General features: G+C 39.0%; 1 protein-coding gene across 1 annotated transcript; it reads left to right on the top strand.

Annotated features, from left to right (window-relative positions):
* Nucleotides 1-1,310: 1,310 nt before the first annotated feature.
* Nucleotides 1,311-15,635, top strand: gnb1b (guanine nucleotide binding protein (G protein), beta polypeptide 1b). The gene is made up of 11 exons (XM_075461268.1): nt 1,311-1,709; nt 6,371-6,479; nt 6,608-6,646; nt 6,721-6,827; nt 7,152-7,215; nt 11,721-11,883; nt 12,707-12,773; nt 12,886-13,087; nt 13,240-13,456; nt 13,633-13,748; nt 13,910-15,635. The coding sequence occupies exons 2-10, from the start codon at nt 6,423-6,425 to the stop codon at nt 13,737-13,739; spliced, it is 1,023 nt and encodes a 340-aa protein (XP_075317383.1). The 5' UTR covers nt 1,311-1,709; nt 6,371-6,422; the 3' UTR covers nt 13,740-13,748; nt 13,910-15,635.
* Nucleotides 15,636-15,801: the final 166 nt, after the last annotated feature.

The raw sequence follows: 15,801 nt of genomic DNA, 5'->3' as shown, positions 1-15,801 counted from the left end.
TGTAAATTTAAACCATTATGCCATAATTGGATGTTACAAATACTCTATATGCTCTGGTACTTTTTTTCTGCTAATGAAGCGTAGAACTGTTCATTTCTTTTTGATCGACCATTTGTGAATTTCTTTATTTCATGTATGTTTGAGACAACTGTTTTGTATGACAGAATTGTTTTGGAATTCGTCCACAGTTGTACCCTTTTATATTTGTTTTTTTTTAATTTCCATTAATACTAATTGTATAATAAATAGTCCGAAAGTCCAACCTCTGTGCTTTAACTTCAGGAATAAAAACTGAAGGAGCAGTTTAGAAGCTGCAGCTCTTAAGGAACAATTTAATTCAGGGACTAAAACATATTAGGACAAATGAACAGAATTGTTTATAAAATGCTATGTTTAGATAACTTATTGAGATCCAATTCATGACATGAAGTCCCCCTTACATTACAAAGATGATAATCTTAGTGAAACCGATTGGAATGACTGATTGTGACAAGAAAATTCCTTTTTAAGGAAGATTACAGGCCTATCTATATGTACTATTCAGCAAAGAGTAAGTCACCTACCTTGTTACAGGCAGAGCAATCATAATAATAATTTTTAAAAAAGGACAGTCATAAAATATTCTTTTGCCTTTTTATACGTCAAAACATTTTCAGTACAAAAAAATAGGTACATTGTCATTAAAAACCTGTTCGTTAAGTTACCAACAATAAAAAACTAAAAAGAAGACAAACTTTAATATAAATATACAGCATTCAACATGGATCAAATTACCCTTAAAACAAGCTGCATAAACAACTGCAGGTGTACGTTGCTATTTTCTTTAGTTCAGATATTAGTTCATCATCTAATCATTGACAATGTAACTGTAATCAACTTTTTTTTTTTTTTTTTACAAGTAATCTGTTCCGATTATAGTGATTTATTCGGTAATCTCACTAAACAATCCCGCATAGACGTAATCCGACACTACCCAACCCTGTTAACATCACACCACCCTGTTAATTAATTAAGTAAGGCCGAACAGTTATAGACAAAACTGTTATTATCTACCGATGTATGCAGAACTGCTGAAATCATGACTCACTTCCTACTTCGGAAGCCAAGTTGGGGCGTGTTTTAATTCGACTGGGTTGCGGAAAAGACAAACGAACAAATTGTTCTTCAGTGCACCTGAATGAAACACACATGTAATAAATAAGATTTAAGGACGATTGCTCAAAAGGATTAAGAGTTACATCTAGTTCCCCAAAGCGCCCCAATCGAAGTGTTCTCTTCCCATCGGTGCTGCAGCGTGGGGTTTCCCAGCGCCGACTGCAGGGTTACCGCGCCCATCTCGTTGTTCGATGGCTGCACAAGAGTCTTAGTACGGACCGTGCAGGTGTAAAGTTTGGCAAAGGGGAATGAGCAGGCTGACTTGTTCCGTGAGAATTAGTGACTTTTAAAATTAGCAAATTACTTCTGTCAGTGCAGTGTCCTCGGCACAAGGCTAGTGGGTGTGATCCCCCCCCTCCCTCCCCTCTCCGCCTGGTTGTCAAGCTCCCCACTGTAGCCCGCGTTCGGGAAGGGCTGCTCCTCGGAAAACAACGCTAGCTGGCTTAGCTAGTTAGTGAGCTAGCGTTGTGGTCGTTGATGCGTGGATCGGAGGAATACGCCGTCTTGTTTTCCAGTCAATGCCAAAACGCAAAAATAAGCGCAAATTGAATCAGGTAAGTTGAAATCAAACAATGGCCACACAGCTTTAATATATTTACATGGTATTGTCAATACAATTAGCTGATGAATTGTGGTAGAATTTAACTGCCCGGGGGTGGGGTAGCAATAGCTAGCTTTCTAGCCATTAGTTAGCAGCCGTTAGCTATGTTAAGCTGGCTATTTTATGCTGACCGAATACAAGTAGCTAAGATACAAGAGTATTTGCAGCGGTAGGTCCTTGTCCTTATTATTGACAGCGGAGGAGCATATTACTACAAATCCCTGTGTAACGTACCACAAGTTAGTCAGCGTAGATTTACTCATTTATGTTAACAAATGGATTTCGGATTTCAGTAAGGTTAATGTTGTTCAGTCAGTCAGTGATGGCCCAGTGGAGGTGCTTCCTGGCCTAAATTACGGCGCTCTAAACTACAGCTAAAAGACATTTAAAACTACTGTTGAATTAAGGTCGACACTTGAAACTTCATAGCTTGCATTTTGTTGCGTTTTACTTGAGGTGTTACTTGCAAATATGTTACTAATGGTGACGCCCTGGGCTGGGCTGAAACAATAAACGTCCCATAAACAAATTCTCCATAAAATATTGCTAATTGACGTAGTCAGCACATTTGTCATCACTAGCTAATGAGACATATCAATTCCCTTTCTTCGTGTATATATAGATTATTATTATTATTTTTTTTTTTTTTCAAAAATGGGAAGGAGAGTGAGTTTATGTTGCCGCGTTAACACCCTGTTCTGACCAGCCGAACAAATAAGTTAGCTCAATGCTCCTTCTCTGCAACAAAACGGCCACACCGGTGCAACGCCATAACTTGTAAGAGTAATGATAGTTATTTGCCTATAGTCCGCTAATTGCAATGTATACGACATTGGGTCATGAAAGGTCATTGACTTAACGAAAAACCCCTGCCTCGGTTATTGCATTTGCTGCTTACTGAAGTGAAAGAGGCCATCGCCGCCCGACCTTGTAGTTTCTACGGGCTACACAGGTTCACCACAGGATTAGACAACCAAGTAAATATACTGGTACGTCGTAATTAGATTAGCTGGGGACTGTTGCGTTTAACGAGATTGTTGGCATGTAAGTAAGTGGATTTCTGCAGGCCACTCAACAAACCTGTTCCAAGGTTTACTCACTGTTGACTTTAATGCTAACTACATAGCACTCCGTATAATTGCGGAAGAGCGGCGTCTTCTCAGAAGTGACTGGTTACGTTATTTTGCATTAGATTGTATCGATATTGAGATTCTATGACCCTTAATCCCCGAGAACTTTGCTTGTGCACCAAACATAGTAAATAAACAAGTTGCTTTTTTAAGAATAAGTTGACTGTACATTTATATACCAGCTCTGCCCTGCCTACAGGCCTACCCCGACAAGCCTGTTAGCAAAGCTAACTAGCAGACAGCAGTCGGCAAGATGGCGTTTAGTGCATTTTCTAAGATTCCCATCAGTGCAAGTCATATTATTACATTGTGCATTGCTAATTAAATACAGAAATCCGATAAGATTTGGTCAGATGCCAACAGTCTCATCCTAAATATTTTGTAGAATTGCTGAAAAGCCCCTCTAGAAATGTTCTCTGTAGACCAAAGATCTCAGCAAATTCCAGCAACTAAAACCGCTACCAGGTAGCCATTCAAATGCAATTCAAATATGTGATTTAGTTGTAACAGCGTTGTAGGCAAATCACAGTACTGCACATAGCGTCTACACTTAACTGTCTGTACACTGCAAACAGTGTTGCAGAAGCCTGTGCACACTCATGTCTTATGAAATGTACTTATTGGGTTTGTTTGGCCTGCTTAATCATACACCCATCTTTCCAAAATAAGTGGAATTTCTGTTCACATTAGTGCTATGTTGGTCATATTCGGATCACTTTCACACAGTCACAGATGACTAAAGAATGCACATTTGATTGTTTGCTTATCAGAACAAGTGCTACAAATTGTTAAGTATCTGGTCACATTGGGAAAACTGAGGAAAGAAAGGTTCGCTTCAGTGTGGTGATTTCAGTGTCAGCTTAAAATCCGGACACTTTCTTTAACCAAGTGCCTGGATTTGTTGTGTGTGTGTGTGAATGAAATAAGATTAGACTCATCCTTTTATGACTGAATACACATTTCTAATGCCTGTCCTGGCTTTGCTACTATTTATATTAGTGGACATGGATAGGATTAGAGACTCATTGACTGAGGATTTTAGCTTTTAGGATTATGGAGTTGCTCAGTGATATTGCTGGTTATGGCTTTTTCTGTGATCCAGCTTTAGACCTGTGAAACATCGCATTATCATAGTTCAACAGTACAGATAAGCCGGCTTGTCTTCTCTGAACAGATGTTTATTTGCCTTCTGCGAAACATAGTTTTTCTAAATTACATGAACATGTAAGATGCACCTTCAGAAGTAGTAGAGACTCTCTCTCTCTCTCTCTCTCTCACACACACACACACACACACACACACACAGACCTTAAGGGGCTTGAAAAAGCTAGTGAGCTGCAACTTCAGGCTGTTTGCCACTGCTCATTGTTTATCATGCAGTCAGCTGACCCTGATCAGGCGCTTGGAAAGGAGAAGTGATGAGGGAGAGGAACTCCTTAACTGTAAGCATCCACAGAGGTCAATGGGCTTTTTTTTTTTTTTTTTTTTTTTTTTTTTTTAAACATTACTCAAGACTGTCCAAGATTAGAATTATTACTATTGTAGTTTTGGGGGGTTAGAGTTTAGCATTTAAGACACAAAAAAGAAAAAAATACAGCACCTTCTGTTAACCGACTGGCAATGAAGTGTAACTCAATGAAGAGCATTTTTATAACGAATAAACTTTCAATTAACCACTTATTAGGACAGGAATTGAACTGTTGGGTTTAGCTGGAAACATTAAATGAAATTATTTAGAACCAGTTTTGGAAACTTTCACTATACAATGTCTTATTTATGTTCGTCTTTAGCTAAATGTAATTAATACATTGAATAAACTGCACGATGAGGGAGAAGCTCGAGCTCACGGTGTGTATATTGCACTGAGTTAACTTTACACTATTTGAACATATTCATCTTTTTAAGAAAAATTGAAAACGCTGTTCTGGATGTCGGGTACATTTTCAAAGTTTTCTCAAGGTGAGGATATTCTGCCGTCACTGGATGATACTAAATAATAATTGCGTTCCATGACAGATTTATGATAAGATTAATGAGTCTAAGAGGATAACCTGCATGAGAAAGGTCAACCAGTCAGTGGATCTAAAAGATAATTTAGTTGGGTGGAGAAGACTGGCAGTCTTGTCCTGCAACCTCCAGTGACATAGGAGTCAGTCAGCGCGACTGAAAAACGGGTAAGGTGACGGGGAGGGCCACATCACTTTGGATGAAATGGGTTCTCTAGTTGCAGATTTCGCTATTTAAAGGCTTTTTTAGTTGTGATGTTGTAAGTTGAGCTGTGCGTGCAAAGGAGTTTGTAAAAGGCCACGTTCAATATTCTTGGAAAGAGGTCTAATTTGATATGATTTTTAAAAATTTAATTAATTTTTCCAGTGTTCTGTATAAAATGAAATTAGAAACTATGTTAATAATTAAGTACCAAATCTAACATTTTTAACTTTCATAATTGCACACACTAAGAATGTAATTACAGATCGGTTCCCAGATGTAATACTGTTTGACACACTTGAAAAGTTAATTAGATGGATGAGAGCGGAGTCGTCTCAGTATTTCTGGAGTCGGTAAGGAATCATTGACCGTCTTTTTGAAAATAAAACAAAATATTCATCAAACATTCCCGACCGTTGTTTCAGTGTGGTGGACTTTTCTAATGCCACAATTTCAACTGTCTCATGTCGGATCGTGTAAATAAAACAAACAGCTAAGGAAATACTTTACAGAAATTTGACCAAATGTAGGTAATTTGTTCATTAAAGCAGAAGGATTTATGTCATTTTTTTCTCCTTTTTCTTCCTCTTCTATGAAAATACTTTTTCGGTTTAGTACTGTTCTTCTGAGTAATTGTGTTAGTGATTTCTTTTATTTTTTTAATGTCAAAGCCAGTGTAAGTGAAGTCAATATCCTATCCAGAAAGTATTATAATGGAAAAAACTATTTTCTGTGAAAAGCAGAATGATTTAATAACATTATAAATCGAATGCATTAATTTGCTTTGATAACTGAGACATGAGGTAGTTTAAGATATGTTCATTATTTCTGGGCCTGCTCTGGTATCATGACTTGAATTTAAAACGATATATTTTATTAGATGAACTTTGAAAGGGCCTCAGGACTCCGTATTAATATAAGTGGCTTATTGATCACTTCTGAGTATCTCAGGGATTGAGGTCAAAAGGATAATGACTGCTTTTCGGATCACTAGAAAGTCACGCCTTAACTGGATTTGTCTTGCAATCTGAATTATGTGTCAGGATTATGCTGGTGACATTGAGTTGGGAGTTTGAGGTTGAATAATGAACTCTGCGTGTCATATGTCATCGTTAAATAAATGGATTTTCTTGTTAAATGTCCTCGAACCGTCACCACTCTGCTTTTTTGTCAGTTGTGTCTGGTTCAAATCTACTTAAAAAGTAGCATTACCTTTTGAAATGAAAAGGTGTGAAAGCGTGTCTTTATTCTTATTTATTTATTCATTTTTTTCCAGATCAACAAGTGCCCTGGTAGCTGGAGTAAGGTAATTAAAAAAGCAGAATAAAATGAGTGAACTGGACCAGTTGCGCCAAGAGGCAGAGCAGCTCAAGAACCAGATCAGAGTGAGTAACAAAATGTTAAAAAGGACAAAGGAAAAAGTTAATCCTTTAAGGGAACAAAAGCAAAGACTTCGAGAGATTGGGCATTGAAGAATTAACCTTTCTTTTTGTTTTTTGTTTTTTTCCCCCAGGATGCTAGAAAAGCATGCGCAGATGCCACGCTATCACAGGTATTGTACAGTAAAACAACATTAGTCTTTGGTTCAGAAGTTGAATTGTGGTGTGAGTGTTTTATGCTTTGCAGATCACAGCTAACATTGACCCCGTCGGCCGAATCCAGATGCGAACAAGACGAACGCTGCGGGGTCATTTGGCTAAAATCTACGCCATGCACTGGGGATCAGATTCCAGGTATTGTGACTACAGCAATATCTGACTCTTGGTGTATCGGGAGATGTTAAGCTGCTAGATTCTGTTCTTGTCATGTTTAAAATGTACAGCAAAGGTCCAAAAGTTAGATAATGCTTAAACGTAATCCCTTCTTTAAAAACAGATTTTTATTGTCTTGTTATTTCTTAGTAGTTCAGCAGGAATCTTTTTACTGCCATCTTTCTTTCTTTTTTTTTCCTTTTGTGGTTCATGTCCTTTTTATGTCTCTGGATGAAAACAGATGTTGTTTAATCTCTCTTGAATACTTTCGTTGGGGTGCTCATATTGCCACTCTCCTTTTTGTAGGCTTCTTGTCAGCGCTTCTCAAGATGGCAAACTCATTATTTGGGATAGCTATACCACAAACAAGGTAGATCTTTCTCTTCTATGTCCATTTCCCTCTAATCATATACTGTAGTAATTGTTAAATCTGTAACAGAAGTTTGGATTTCTTGGCAAAGGGGTGTGAATGTTGCTATGTACTGTGCTTGGAAATTATATCCTGTCATTTAGGAATAAACTTTACACTCCTCCAGGCAACGTTGTGTATATGCTAATGAATGATTTATGATTGACTCTGATTATGTGAAGTATACATATTCTTCTTGTATTCATGAGGTTTTATTAAAATTAGAGGGAGGGAAACTTACTTTCCATTTTGCATTTGTTTGTATTCAAAAAGGTTACAGATCAGCTGAGCAAAAGAAAAGGGCATCTGTGGCCATTAGCTTGGGGTTAGTTGTCTGAGAGAAAGTGGTGCTCTGTTTTTGTGCTTCTGGGTACTTTGACTTCTCCACCACTCTGACATAAAGTATGAAATGAAGAATTATGCTGCGTCAAGTTGTAGTATGTTGAAGAAGCTTTTCGAGGACATCCAAAATAAACTTTCAGCAAACAAAACATCCAACTGTGAGATGGAAGGCTGAGGGGTCCTTCTTTGAGTGTATTTTATGCTGGATGGGTCTTATATTTGTGTATAGGACAACTAAATGCATATGGGGGATTGCAGATAAAAACGTTGATAATTTTGGATTCTGTGTTCAATTATTACTGCTTCGAGTGCAGCTAAAGAGCAGATTATTGATTGGTATGCTGTATTGTATCATATTTCCGTCTACATGGAAATTATATGGGCTAAGTGATAGAAGATGCTGCTTAACGTCTCAACAGTGCTTTCTGCTCCGTTTCCAGCTCACTCAGTGGTTATGGTTACTGTCTGTAATGATCTGGCTCAAATGACACCCTGATATGGGCTAATTTATCAGTTATGCGTCAGTGGTTAGGATGCTTGCAAAACGGCAAAATAATACAAATCGTAAAGCATACTTTTCCACGTTCATTTTTGCCTCATTGATTAGCAAACTGAGCTAAGAAAGTATTCAAAGCAATAAACATTTTTCACCCTTCGTTAGCTTTTCTTTGTCCATTAATCCACGCATGGTAACGCATGAATATGTGCTACACAGCCCTTACTGCTCACCCAAACAAATTCTTTATCACGGGTGATAGGCAGACATGGAGCCTATGTCCTACAGTCGAGGTGTTTTTTTTTTTTTTTTTTTTTTTTTTTTTTTTTGGGGGGGGGGGGGTCCAATTAAATACAATTGACCTGAATTATGAGACAAGTGTTCATTGTGAAGTAATTAGCACATTGCTAATTAGCATATGGGGACAGACAGAACTACTGAAGCTATTTCGCATCCGCTGTAGATGTTTCAGTGTCATTAACTCTATACACAGCACTGTTTTTATAGCTCCAAACAATGATTCATTCAGTGTCATTACTGAACTATTACTGTTTTAGAAATATATGCTTATTTCAATAGGATCTTCTTTTAGCCAGACTAGTTGTTGTCCTCTTAACTAATGCCTCACAGCCTGATGCTTGGGGGCTCCTGATTAACAAAATAATATATCAAATCTAACAAAACAAAGTGAAAAGAATGAGTAGTGCTCAGGCAAAGGCTTGAATTGTATTGCCTCAGTACAATGTAGTGTTATCTTGGTGTGGTGTTCTCGTTGGACTTATTATTCGCACTTATATTGACTTATTTCATACCACAAGAAATCTACATGACAGAGAACAGAATGCTGTGGTTTCAGACTGATATGATGTACATGTTGTCCTAAAGATAAATCAGCTGCTCTCAAATCATCAAACCTTCTCTCTGAATTTTATACTTATTGTGAAAAATTGTTAGAAATAGTACATTCATAGATAATGGTTGATCTGTGGTTTCAAACATGTGACTTGTAATTATTGATCAGAATCAGTTGGTCCTGCCCCCGGCCCCCGCAATCAGCGTTGGGCCCCCAAAATCCTTTTTGTTATACATGTTCAGGCCCCTAATTCAATCTTTGTTGAAGGCCTGTTTGTTGCAGTTAAAGACATGCTATGCAACTTTTTCATGGTCATAAAATTGCTTGGCAATCATCAGTTTGCTTGGCTGACCCGTTCCGATGAAAACGGTGACATTTCCATCTCCATCTGGTGGCCCTAGCCCGAAACAGCGCTTGCAACTTTGCCTGTGGCGCCGCGTGCTTTGTTTAGCTCTGGAAGTCTCGCGACACACGAGAGCCGAGAACTACTGCTTCACGGCAGGTCTAAAGGGCTCTGAGCCGAGACAAACATGCACATATGGTTTACAATTCATTCTTTGCTTTTATACTGCTTTGATAATTACTTTTACTACATACCTTTGAAGACAACGCGAACCTCCGTCGTCTTCTCCAACTCTCTGCCAGTGTCTTGAAAAATAAACCGTAAATTGCCTCTGGTGGGTTTACGACTGTCTGGCTAGACTGTCGCCTATTTTCTACGGAGCTCCCCCTACAGCTTTGGGGTGTGTATTGCATGGTAAACAAACCCCGTATTACTGAGCCCTGCTTTAACACTTGAAATCTTTTTTACTCAAGCCATTACAAGTGTTTTCCTTATAGATTCAGGCAGTTTATCCTATTCTTCATGGCAGATCAGAGTGGATGGTAAACATCTATTGACTACCACCTTAATATCTCTCAACAGATGTGTTATGGGATTTTAAGTCCGGACTTTAGTTTCCCTGTTTGAAGATTTGTTTTAAAGCCACTCCACTCCTAAATTGGCTGGATGCTTTGGTTCACTGTTGTGAGGGATTAGCTGTACTCTGGAGCGGGTTTTCGGCAAAGACCTCACCGTATTTGGCTGAATTTTTCTTCCCTTTGTTCCAGCCAGTCTCACAGTTGCTGCTACTAAGACGTGCTGCTTTCTCCATGCTTCACTGTAGGATGGTATTAACAGGCGATAGGCAGTGAATAACGTTCACCAGAGTGTGTTTGAAGCTCTGACCAAAGAATTTAATGTTTGTCTCATGGTCTTGAATAGTGTTGCACCGATACCATTTTTTGGCCCCGATACCTGGCTGTGCAGTATCGACCGATACCACTGTTTGAAAAAAAAAAAAAAAAAAAAAAAAATAATTAATATATATATATATATATATATATATATATAAAATTTATTTTTTTGTTTTTTCCAAACAGAGTGGTATCGGTGTATATATATATATGAAGAGCTGCATACTACTTGGATGTAAAATGTAAAATCTTTATTAGTTTACAAGTTCATAAAACATATGGGGTGGGGGGCTCCAATCTAATGGAGAGATAGAAGGATTGTGACCGCAGGCTTCCTTGGTCGCGACACACGCGACAGGCTAACCCTTAACACAGCACACGGAATGAAAACCCACTACAAGTCAGGCTAGCTTCACTAGCTTTAAGGCACGCTTTAAACACAGCACACAGAGTCAACACACCACAAAACACGCGGCTAACCTGCAGCATATGGCGCCCGTTTAACCACAGACCCGTCACTCCTCCCCACGCAACCCCACCAATCAATACCACATAACAATAGGCCGACCTACACATAAACACGAAGTTAAAAGGAGAGGAATACTTAACTCGCCCACTTGGCGAGACCCTCCCCCGGGGTCTGAGCTTGTGCCGCCGTCCAACTCCCCGGGGTAACGGCTTTGCTGGACGGCGAAGACGGTAACTAGCTGTCGGCTGGTAGTGCGCTGTTACGACCGCACAGGGAGCGATGGCGGCCCAGCACTCTCTATCGCGGACGCTGTTTTGACTACAGGAGGCACCCAGCCTCCCCTCCTCACACTCGCGCTGCAAACTCCCCCTGGCTAGCTGTCTTCGTCGCCGGCAGCTCTAGATGACTGCGAACGACACCCTCCCCAGCTAACAGAGTGCCGTGTCGCCAGACGTCTTGCTCCTCACACATAGAAAAGCTGCCCCGGCATTGGCCCGCTCTCATTGCTCTGGAGCGGGCCAATAGCGATAGCTGCACAGTGATCACAACACAGTGTAGCGAGTGTCGGGAGAGAGAGGGCTACGTTCAAGTGTCATACAAGTATCGGAAATGGTATCGGTGCCCTATTTGTTGGTACTTACCGATACCACCATTTTAGTGCCGATCAGGGCCCCGCCCGATACTGGTATGGGTATCGGTGCAACACTAGTCTTGAAGGATATTTTCCCCCAGGGTATGTTAAATATCATTTTACGGCCATCATGTGTCTTTTGCTGAGTGGTTTTCAGCTAGCGGTTCTACCGTACAGGCCTAATTAATGAATTGCTTCCAACGTGGTTATCTGTCCATCAGACCTTTTCTAAGCTGTGGCGACTCAGTTTAGCAATGTTGTGTAAAATGTCAGTGGAGTTGCATCTAAATAATGAAAAGCTTGATGTTTTTGCTGGATTTTCTTTTCTTTTCAGGGATTAATTATGTTTATTTGGTTCTTAAAGTATGAAAACAGGCTGCTGAAAATCTTGCTTCAAGGTATTTGCATAAAATCATGTTTGTGTCACCATATGTTATAGGTTCATGCCATTCCTCTTCGATCTTCCTGGGTCATGACTTGTGCATATGCACCATCAGGAAACTATGTGGCCTGTGGTGGCTTAGACAACATCTGCTCCATTTACAACCTGAAAACACGTGAGGGGAATGTACGTGTGAGCCGTGAGCTCGCTGGGCATACAGGTATACAAATTTTATATTTTCTTTCTTTCTTTTTTTTTTTTTTTTTTTTTTAAGTGTATGCTTCTTGGATGCCTTAAAAGATTCAGTGAAAGTCCTAATTTTTTTGCACATAAAGTATTAGATTGTTCTCGCCTTCACATCCCACTTTGTCAGACTCTTATAACTCAGGGTTTCCCACACAATGTGAATACTGGTGTGGACCTGGACATCTATATTTATAACTGGTCAAACAGATTTGGCAGCCTATTCAGGTTTATTTTATCCTTTTTTGGGATACTGTAGTTCTGTCTGCAGTGAAGCCTTTCAGGCCTTCTCAATTTAGCGACTTTTCAGACCATTTTAGCGGTTTAAAAAAACATTTTTTTTAAAAAATGTAGAAACCTTTTGCTGCCCCATTCATCTGCAGGATCATCTGTGCTTCACCATAGAAGTCACAATACAGGCAATAATGTGGTCAAACGGCTACTAATTTGACCAAGAAGATGTTGTAGCTGACTACTTAACCATAGTCTGTTTGGTAGTTGGTTGAATGAAATGGGAGCAGTGTGATGGCTGATAAGGACGTGAATCTGATAGAGAAACAAAGATCTAGTGTAAATAATGAAGATGAGTGGAAAAGTACGCCTTCCACCCCCACACTGGCCCATCAACAACCATCAAGTAGAATCAGGTTCTGTGGGAAGCACTACAAGTGCATTCAAGTGCTTATTTATTTAAACTGAAAAACTCTGCTGTGAAAATGTCCATAAAATCTGCTCTACATCTGCAATGATAATTAAAATGACTGAACTCTTCTATTCTGTTGGGTTTTTGTCTATCTTAGGATACTTGTCCTGTTGTCGCTTTCTTGACGACAACCAGATTGTTACAAGTTCCGGTGATACCACTTGGTGAGTTATGCGATTATTTTCACAGAATCTTCTCAGTTAATGTCAAACCAACGTTTTTGTGATGAGTGTGAAGAAGTTGGAGGATTGAGAAATGGCTCATTATATTTTTCAGTGCACTTTGGGACATTGAAACAGGCCAGCAAACGACCACATTTGCGGGACATACAGGTGATGTCATGAGCCTGTCACTGGCTCCTGACTCACGGTTATTCGTCTCTGGTGCTTGTGACGCCTCCGCGAAACTCTGGGATATTCGAGAGGGCATGTGCAGACAGACATTTACTGGCCATGAATCGGACATCAATGCCATCTGTGTAAGTAGTCCACAAAACCATACATAAACCTTTTGGTTCAGTTTTGGGACGTTTTTATAGCAACCTCATAAACAAACTCTTTGTTCCTGTATTGTACCGTAACTCTATTGTGTGTTTGTCTATTTGTTCTTTTTTTTTTTTGCATATTTCAGTTCTTCCCTAATGGCAATGCTTTTGCAACGGGCTCTGATGACGCCACCTGCAGGCTGTTTGATCTGCGTGCTGATCAGGAGTTAATGATCTACTCCCATGACAATATCATATGTGGCATCACCTCTGTTGCTTTCTCTAAGAGCGGCCGCCTTCTCCTGGCAGGATATGATGACTTCAACTGTAACGTGTGGGACACGCTAAAAGCTGACCGTGCTGGTTAGTAATTTAATAGGCTCCTAAACAGCAGGTTTATGACTATCTGACAAAATCCATTAAGGCCCTCGGTAAACACTCAGAGGGACAAGATTTTAGTTTTTGTTTTTTTGTTGTTGGTGTTTTCCAGGTGTCATGTTTGTCTTTAAGACTAAATGACAGTTGTGGTTGTTTTCCAGGTGTGTTGGCTGGACATGACAACCGTGTTAGCTGCCTGGGAGTTACTGATGATGGCATGGCAGTTGCAACAGGGTCCTGGGACAGTTTTCTGAAGATCTGGAATTGAAGCTTGAAGGTTGTGGGGTGTTCTTTGTACAATGCTAAAGGCTATTTGTGTACGGCAAACTGACGTCCAATTCAACAGCTATTTTCCTGTTCAGTCTTTGCCCGTTTGAAAGTTAAATTGAAAAGACTCTTTGATTCTTTGTGTCCTAAATGTCTGTCTCTGTTTCCCAGATGTTCTTTTAACTCCAAAGTTGACTGGAAGACCATTACAACTTGAGAATGTCCACAGCATCTTCTTCAACACTGTTTAAACTGACTTGGACACCACAAAAACGAAGGGAAACAAATGCCTTTCCTACACAAAGAAGAGCACAATTGTTTATCACCTAGTTAAGAAAGGATCTCCTGTGGTATTGAATCAGAAACTTGTGCATTCCTTCTTGGACCATTTTTATGTTACCTTGAAAGAGAAACAACACTATCATCCCATGCAACTGTGTGCGTCTTGAAAGCAAATGTTGGAGTGTAATTGTACAAATTATTTAACTTTTTTTTTTCTTCTTTTTTTTCTTTTTTTTTTTTTTTTTTAAAGATTTCTATTCTGATGGTTTGTTATTCTCGATGGCTTTCTTTTTTTTTGTCATATTTCTTTAGTGGTTTTAGATATGTTTGAATTACAGCTCGTCTTTCTAATCCAGGTAAATCATGTAAGACGGATGACAAAAACACGCAGAAGTAAACGCTTGGATCATACTACACAAGCAGCTTTCAAAATGTCCATAATGTATTTATATTCTAGCTGTTTTTGTTTCATCACAGCTTTTTGCACATGAAGCTTCGCCTCTCAACTAATACTATGTTAACTAACCAAGCACATGCTATAAGTTATGAATGCTCATTCCAGTACAAAAGGAGTTACTATAAGTAAATTATCCAGTTAACCCCTTAATTCTTGTACATCCCTTTTGACTTTTGGTGGGAAAGGGTGGGGTAGTGAGGTAGGTGCTGCGGTAATTGAGGCATGGCTCGATTTTACTCTATAGAAAGGGGTTTGTGCTCTGTATCCACTTTGAGTGAAACACCTCACCTGACTAAATAGACACTTCCTTTGCTTGGGACTGCAGTTGCAACTCTGTGAATGAAATGTACAAATCAATGTCTGAAAATAATGGTCTGTTTTAAGTTAAGACATTTAATTTTGTCTGCCATGAGTTAATTTAGATGTGCATGCTGTAGACTTGCTTTCAATGGTGCAAAAATCCTTCTTTTTTTCTTTCTTTTTTCCCCCCTTCTTTTTGTTACCAAAAAGAAAAGTAACCTATTGATTGATCTTAATCGGCCAATGTTTTTGCTCAACCTCTGCATACGTCCTGTACTAACACCAGTGAGCAAGAATGGCGAAAGACTTAACACCGACTTCATACTTAGTGTAAATTATGCTTACCAGTTCTATTGATGCCAATTTTTGTAATAATTATAACAATCATTGTGAGATTTCTATTCTTGACAAGTCCTTTTCTCTCCTTCAAATCTTCACTCTCAATGGAACAAACATGTCATCACACACTGTCCATATTAAAACTTTTGTACATTTTCTTTTTTTTTCTTGGTCTTAAATTGAAAAATCGAAACATCTGAATGACAACATTTCACTGTATACAGAAGCACTTTTGTTAAAGGTTGTGACTTTTTTTCTCATTTTTCTTTTCTGCAATGATGTACAATAAATGTGATGTATTCGTGTGTGGCCACAAGTGAAACTACAATTCAACTGAGATGGATTCCCTTTTCTCTTTCCATTAATATTATTGAGCTCTGCACCCTTATGTACCTTTTCACTTTTTTTATTTCATTTCAGTCTGTTGGTGTTCCACGGTGAGCTGGATGCAAGATAGATACTGTACTAAATTGTACTGTTATTGATTGAAAAATGTAATAAAAAGCTGTTTGAGATCTGTTTTGGTTGCATTGAATTTATAAACTCTATTGGATGTTTGTTTTTTTTAAACCTAAGGATGTGTATTGTAACTGGTTTTTCAACCAAGTGATGTCACTTTAATCAAGCATTTATTTTCTGCTTTGTTACCTCTAATTAGTTGTAAGTATGCAGTCATCATTGGCTA

The sequence above is a fragment of the Odontesthes bonariensis genome, chromosome 3, assembly GCF_027942865.1.
Source record: "Odontesthes bonariensis isolate fOdoBon6 chromosome 3, fOdoBon6.hap1, whole genome shotgun sequence".
In the NCBI taxonomy this organism is placed as follows: Eukaryota; Metazoa; Chordata; class Actinopteri; order Atheriniformes; family Atherinopsidae; genus Odontesthes; species Odontesthes bonariensis.
This window is presented reverse-complemented; position numbering and strand designations above follow the sequence as displayed.

What these genes read in the sequence shown, in the direction of transcription:
- gnb1b (XM_075461268.1), top strand. Translation starts at nt 6,423, where the DNA reads ATGAGTGAACTGGACCAGTTGCGCCAAGAGGCAGAGCAGCTCAAGAAC. An exon ending in TGAGCTCGCTGGGCATACAG is followed by an intron (nt 11,884 to 12,706) that starts GTATACAAATTT and finishes TGTCTATCTTAG; the next exon opens with GATACTTGTCCTGTTGTCGC. An exon ending in AGTTCCGGTGATACCACTTG is followed by an intron (nt 12,774 to 12,885) that starts GTGAGTTATGCG and finishes TATATTTTTCAG; the next exon opens with TGCACTTTGGGACATTGAAA.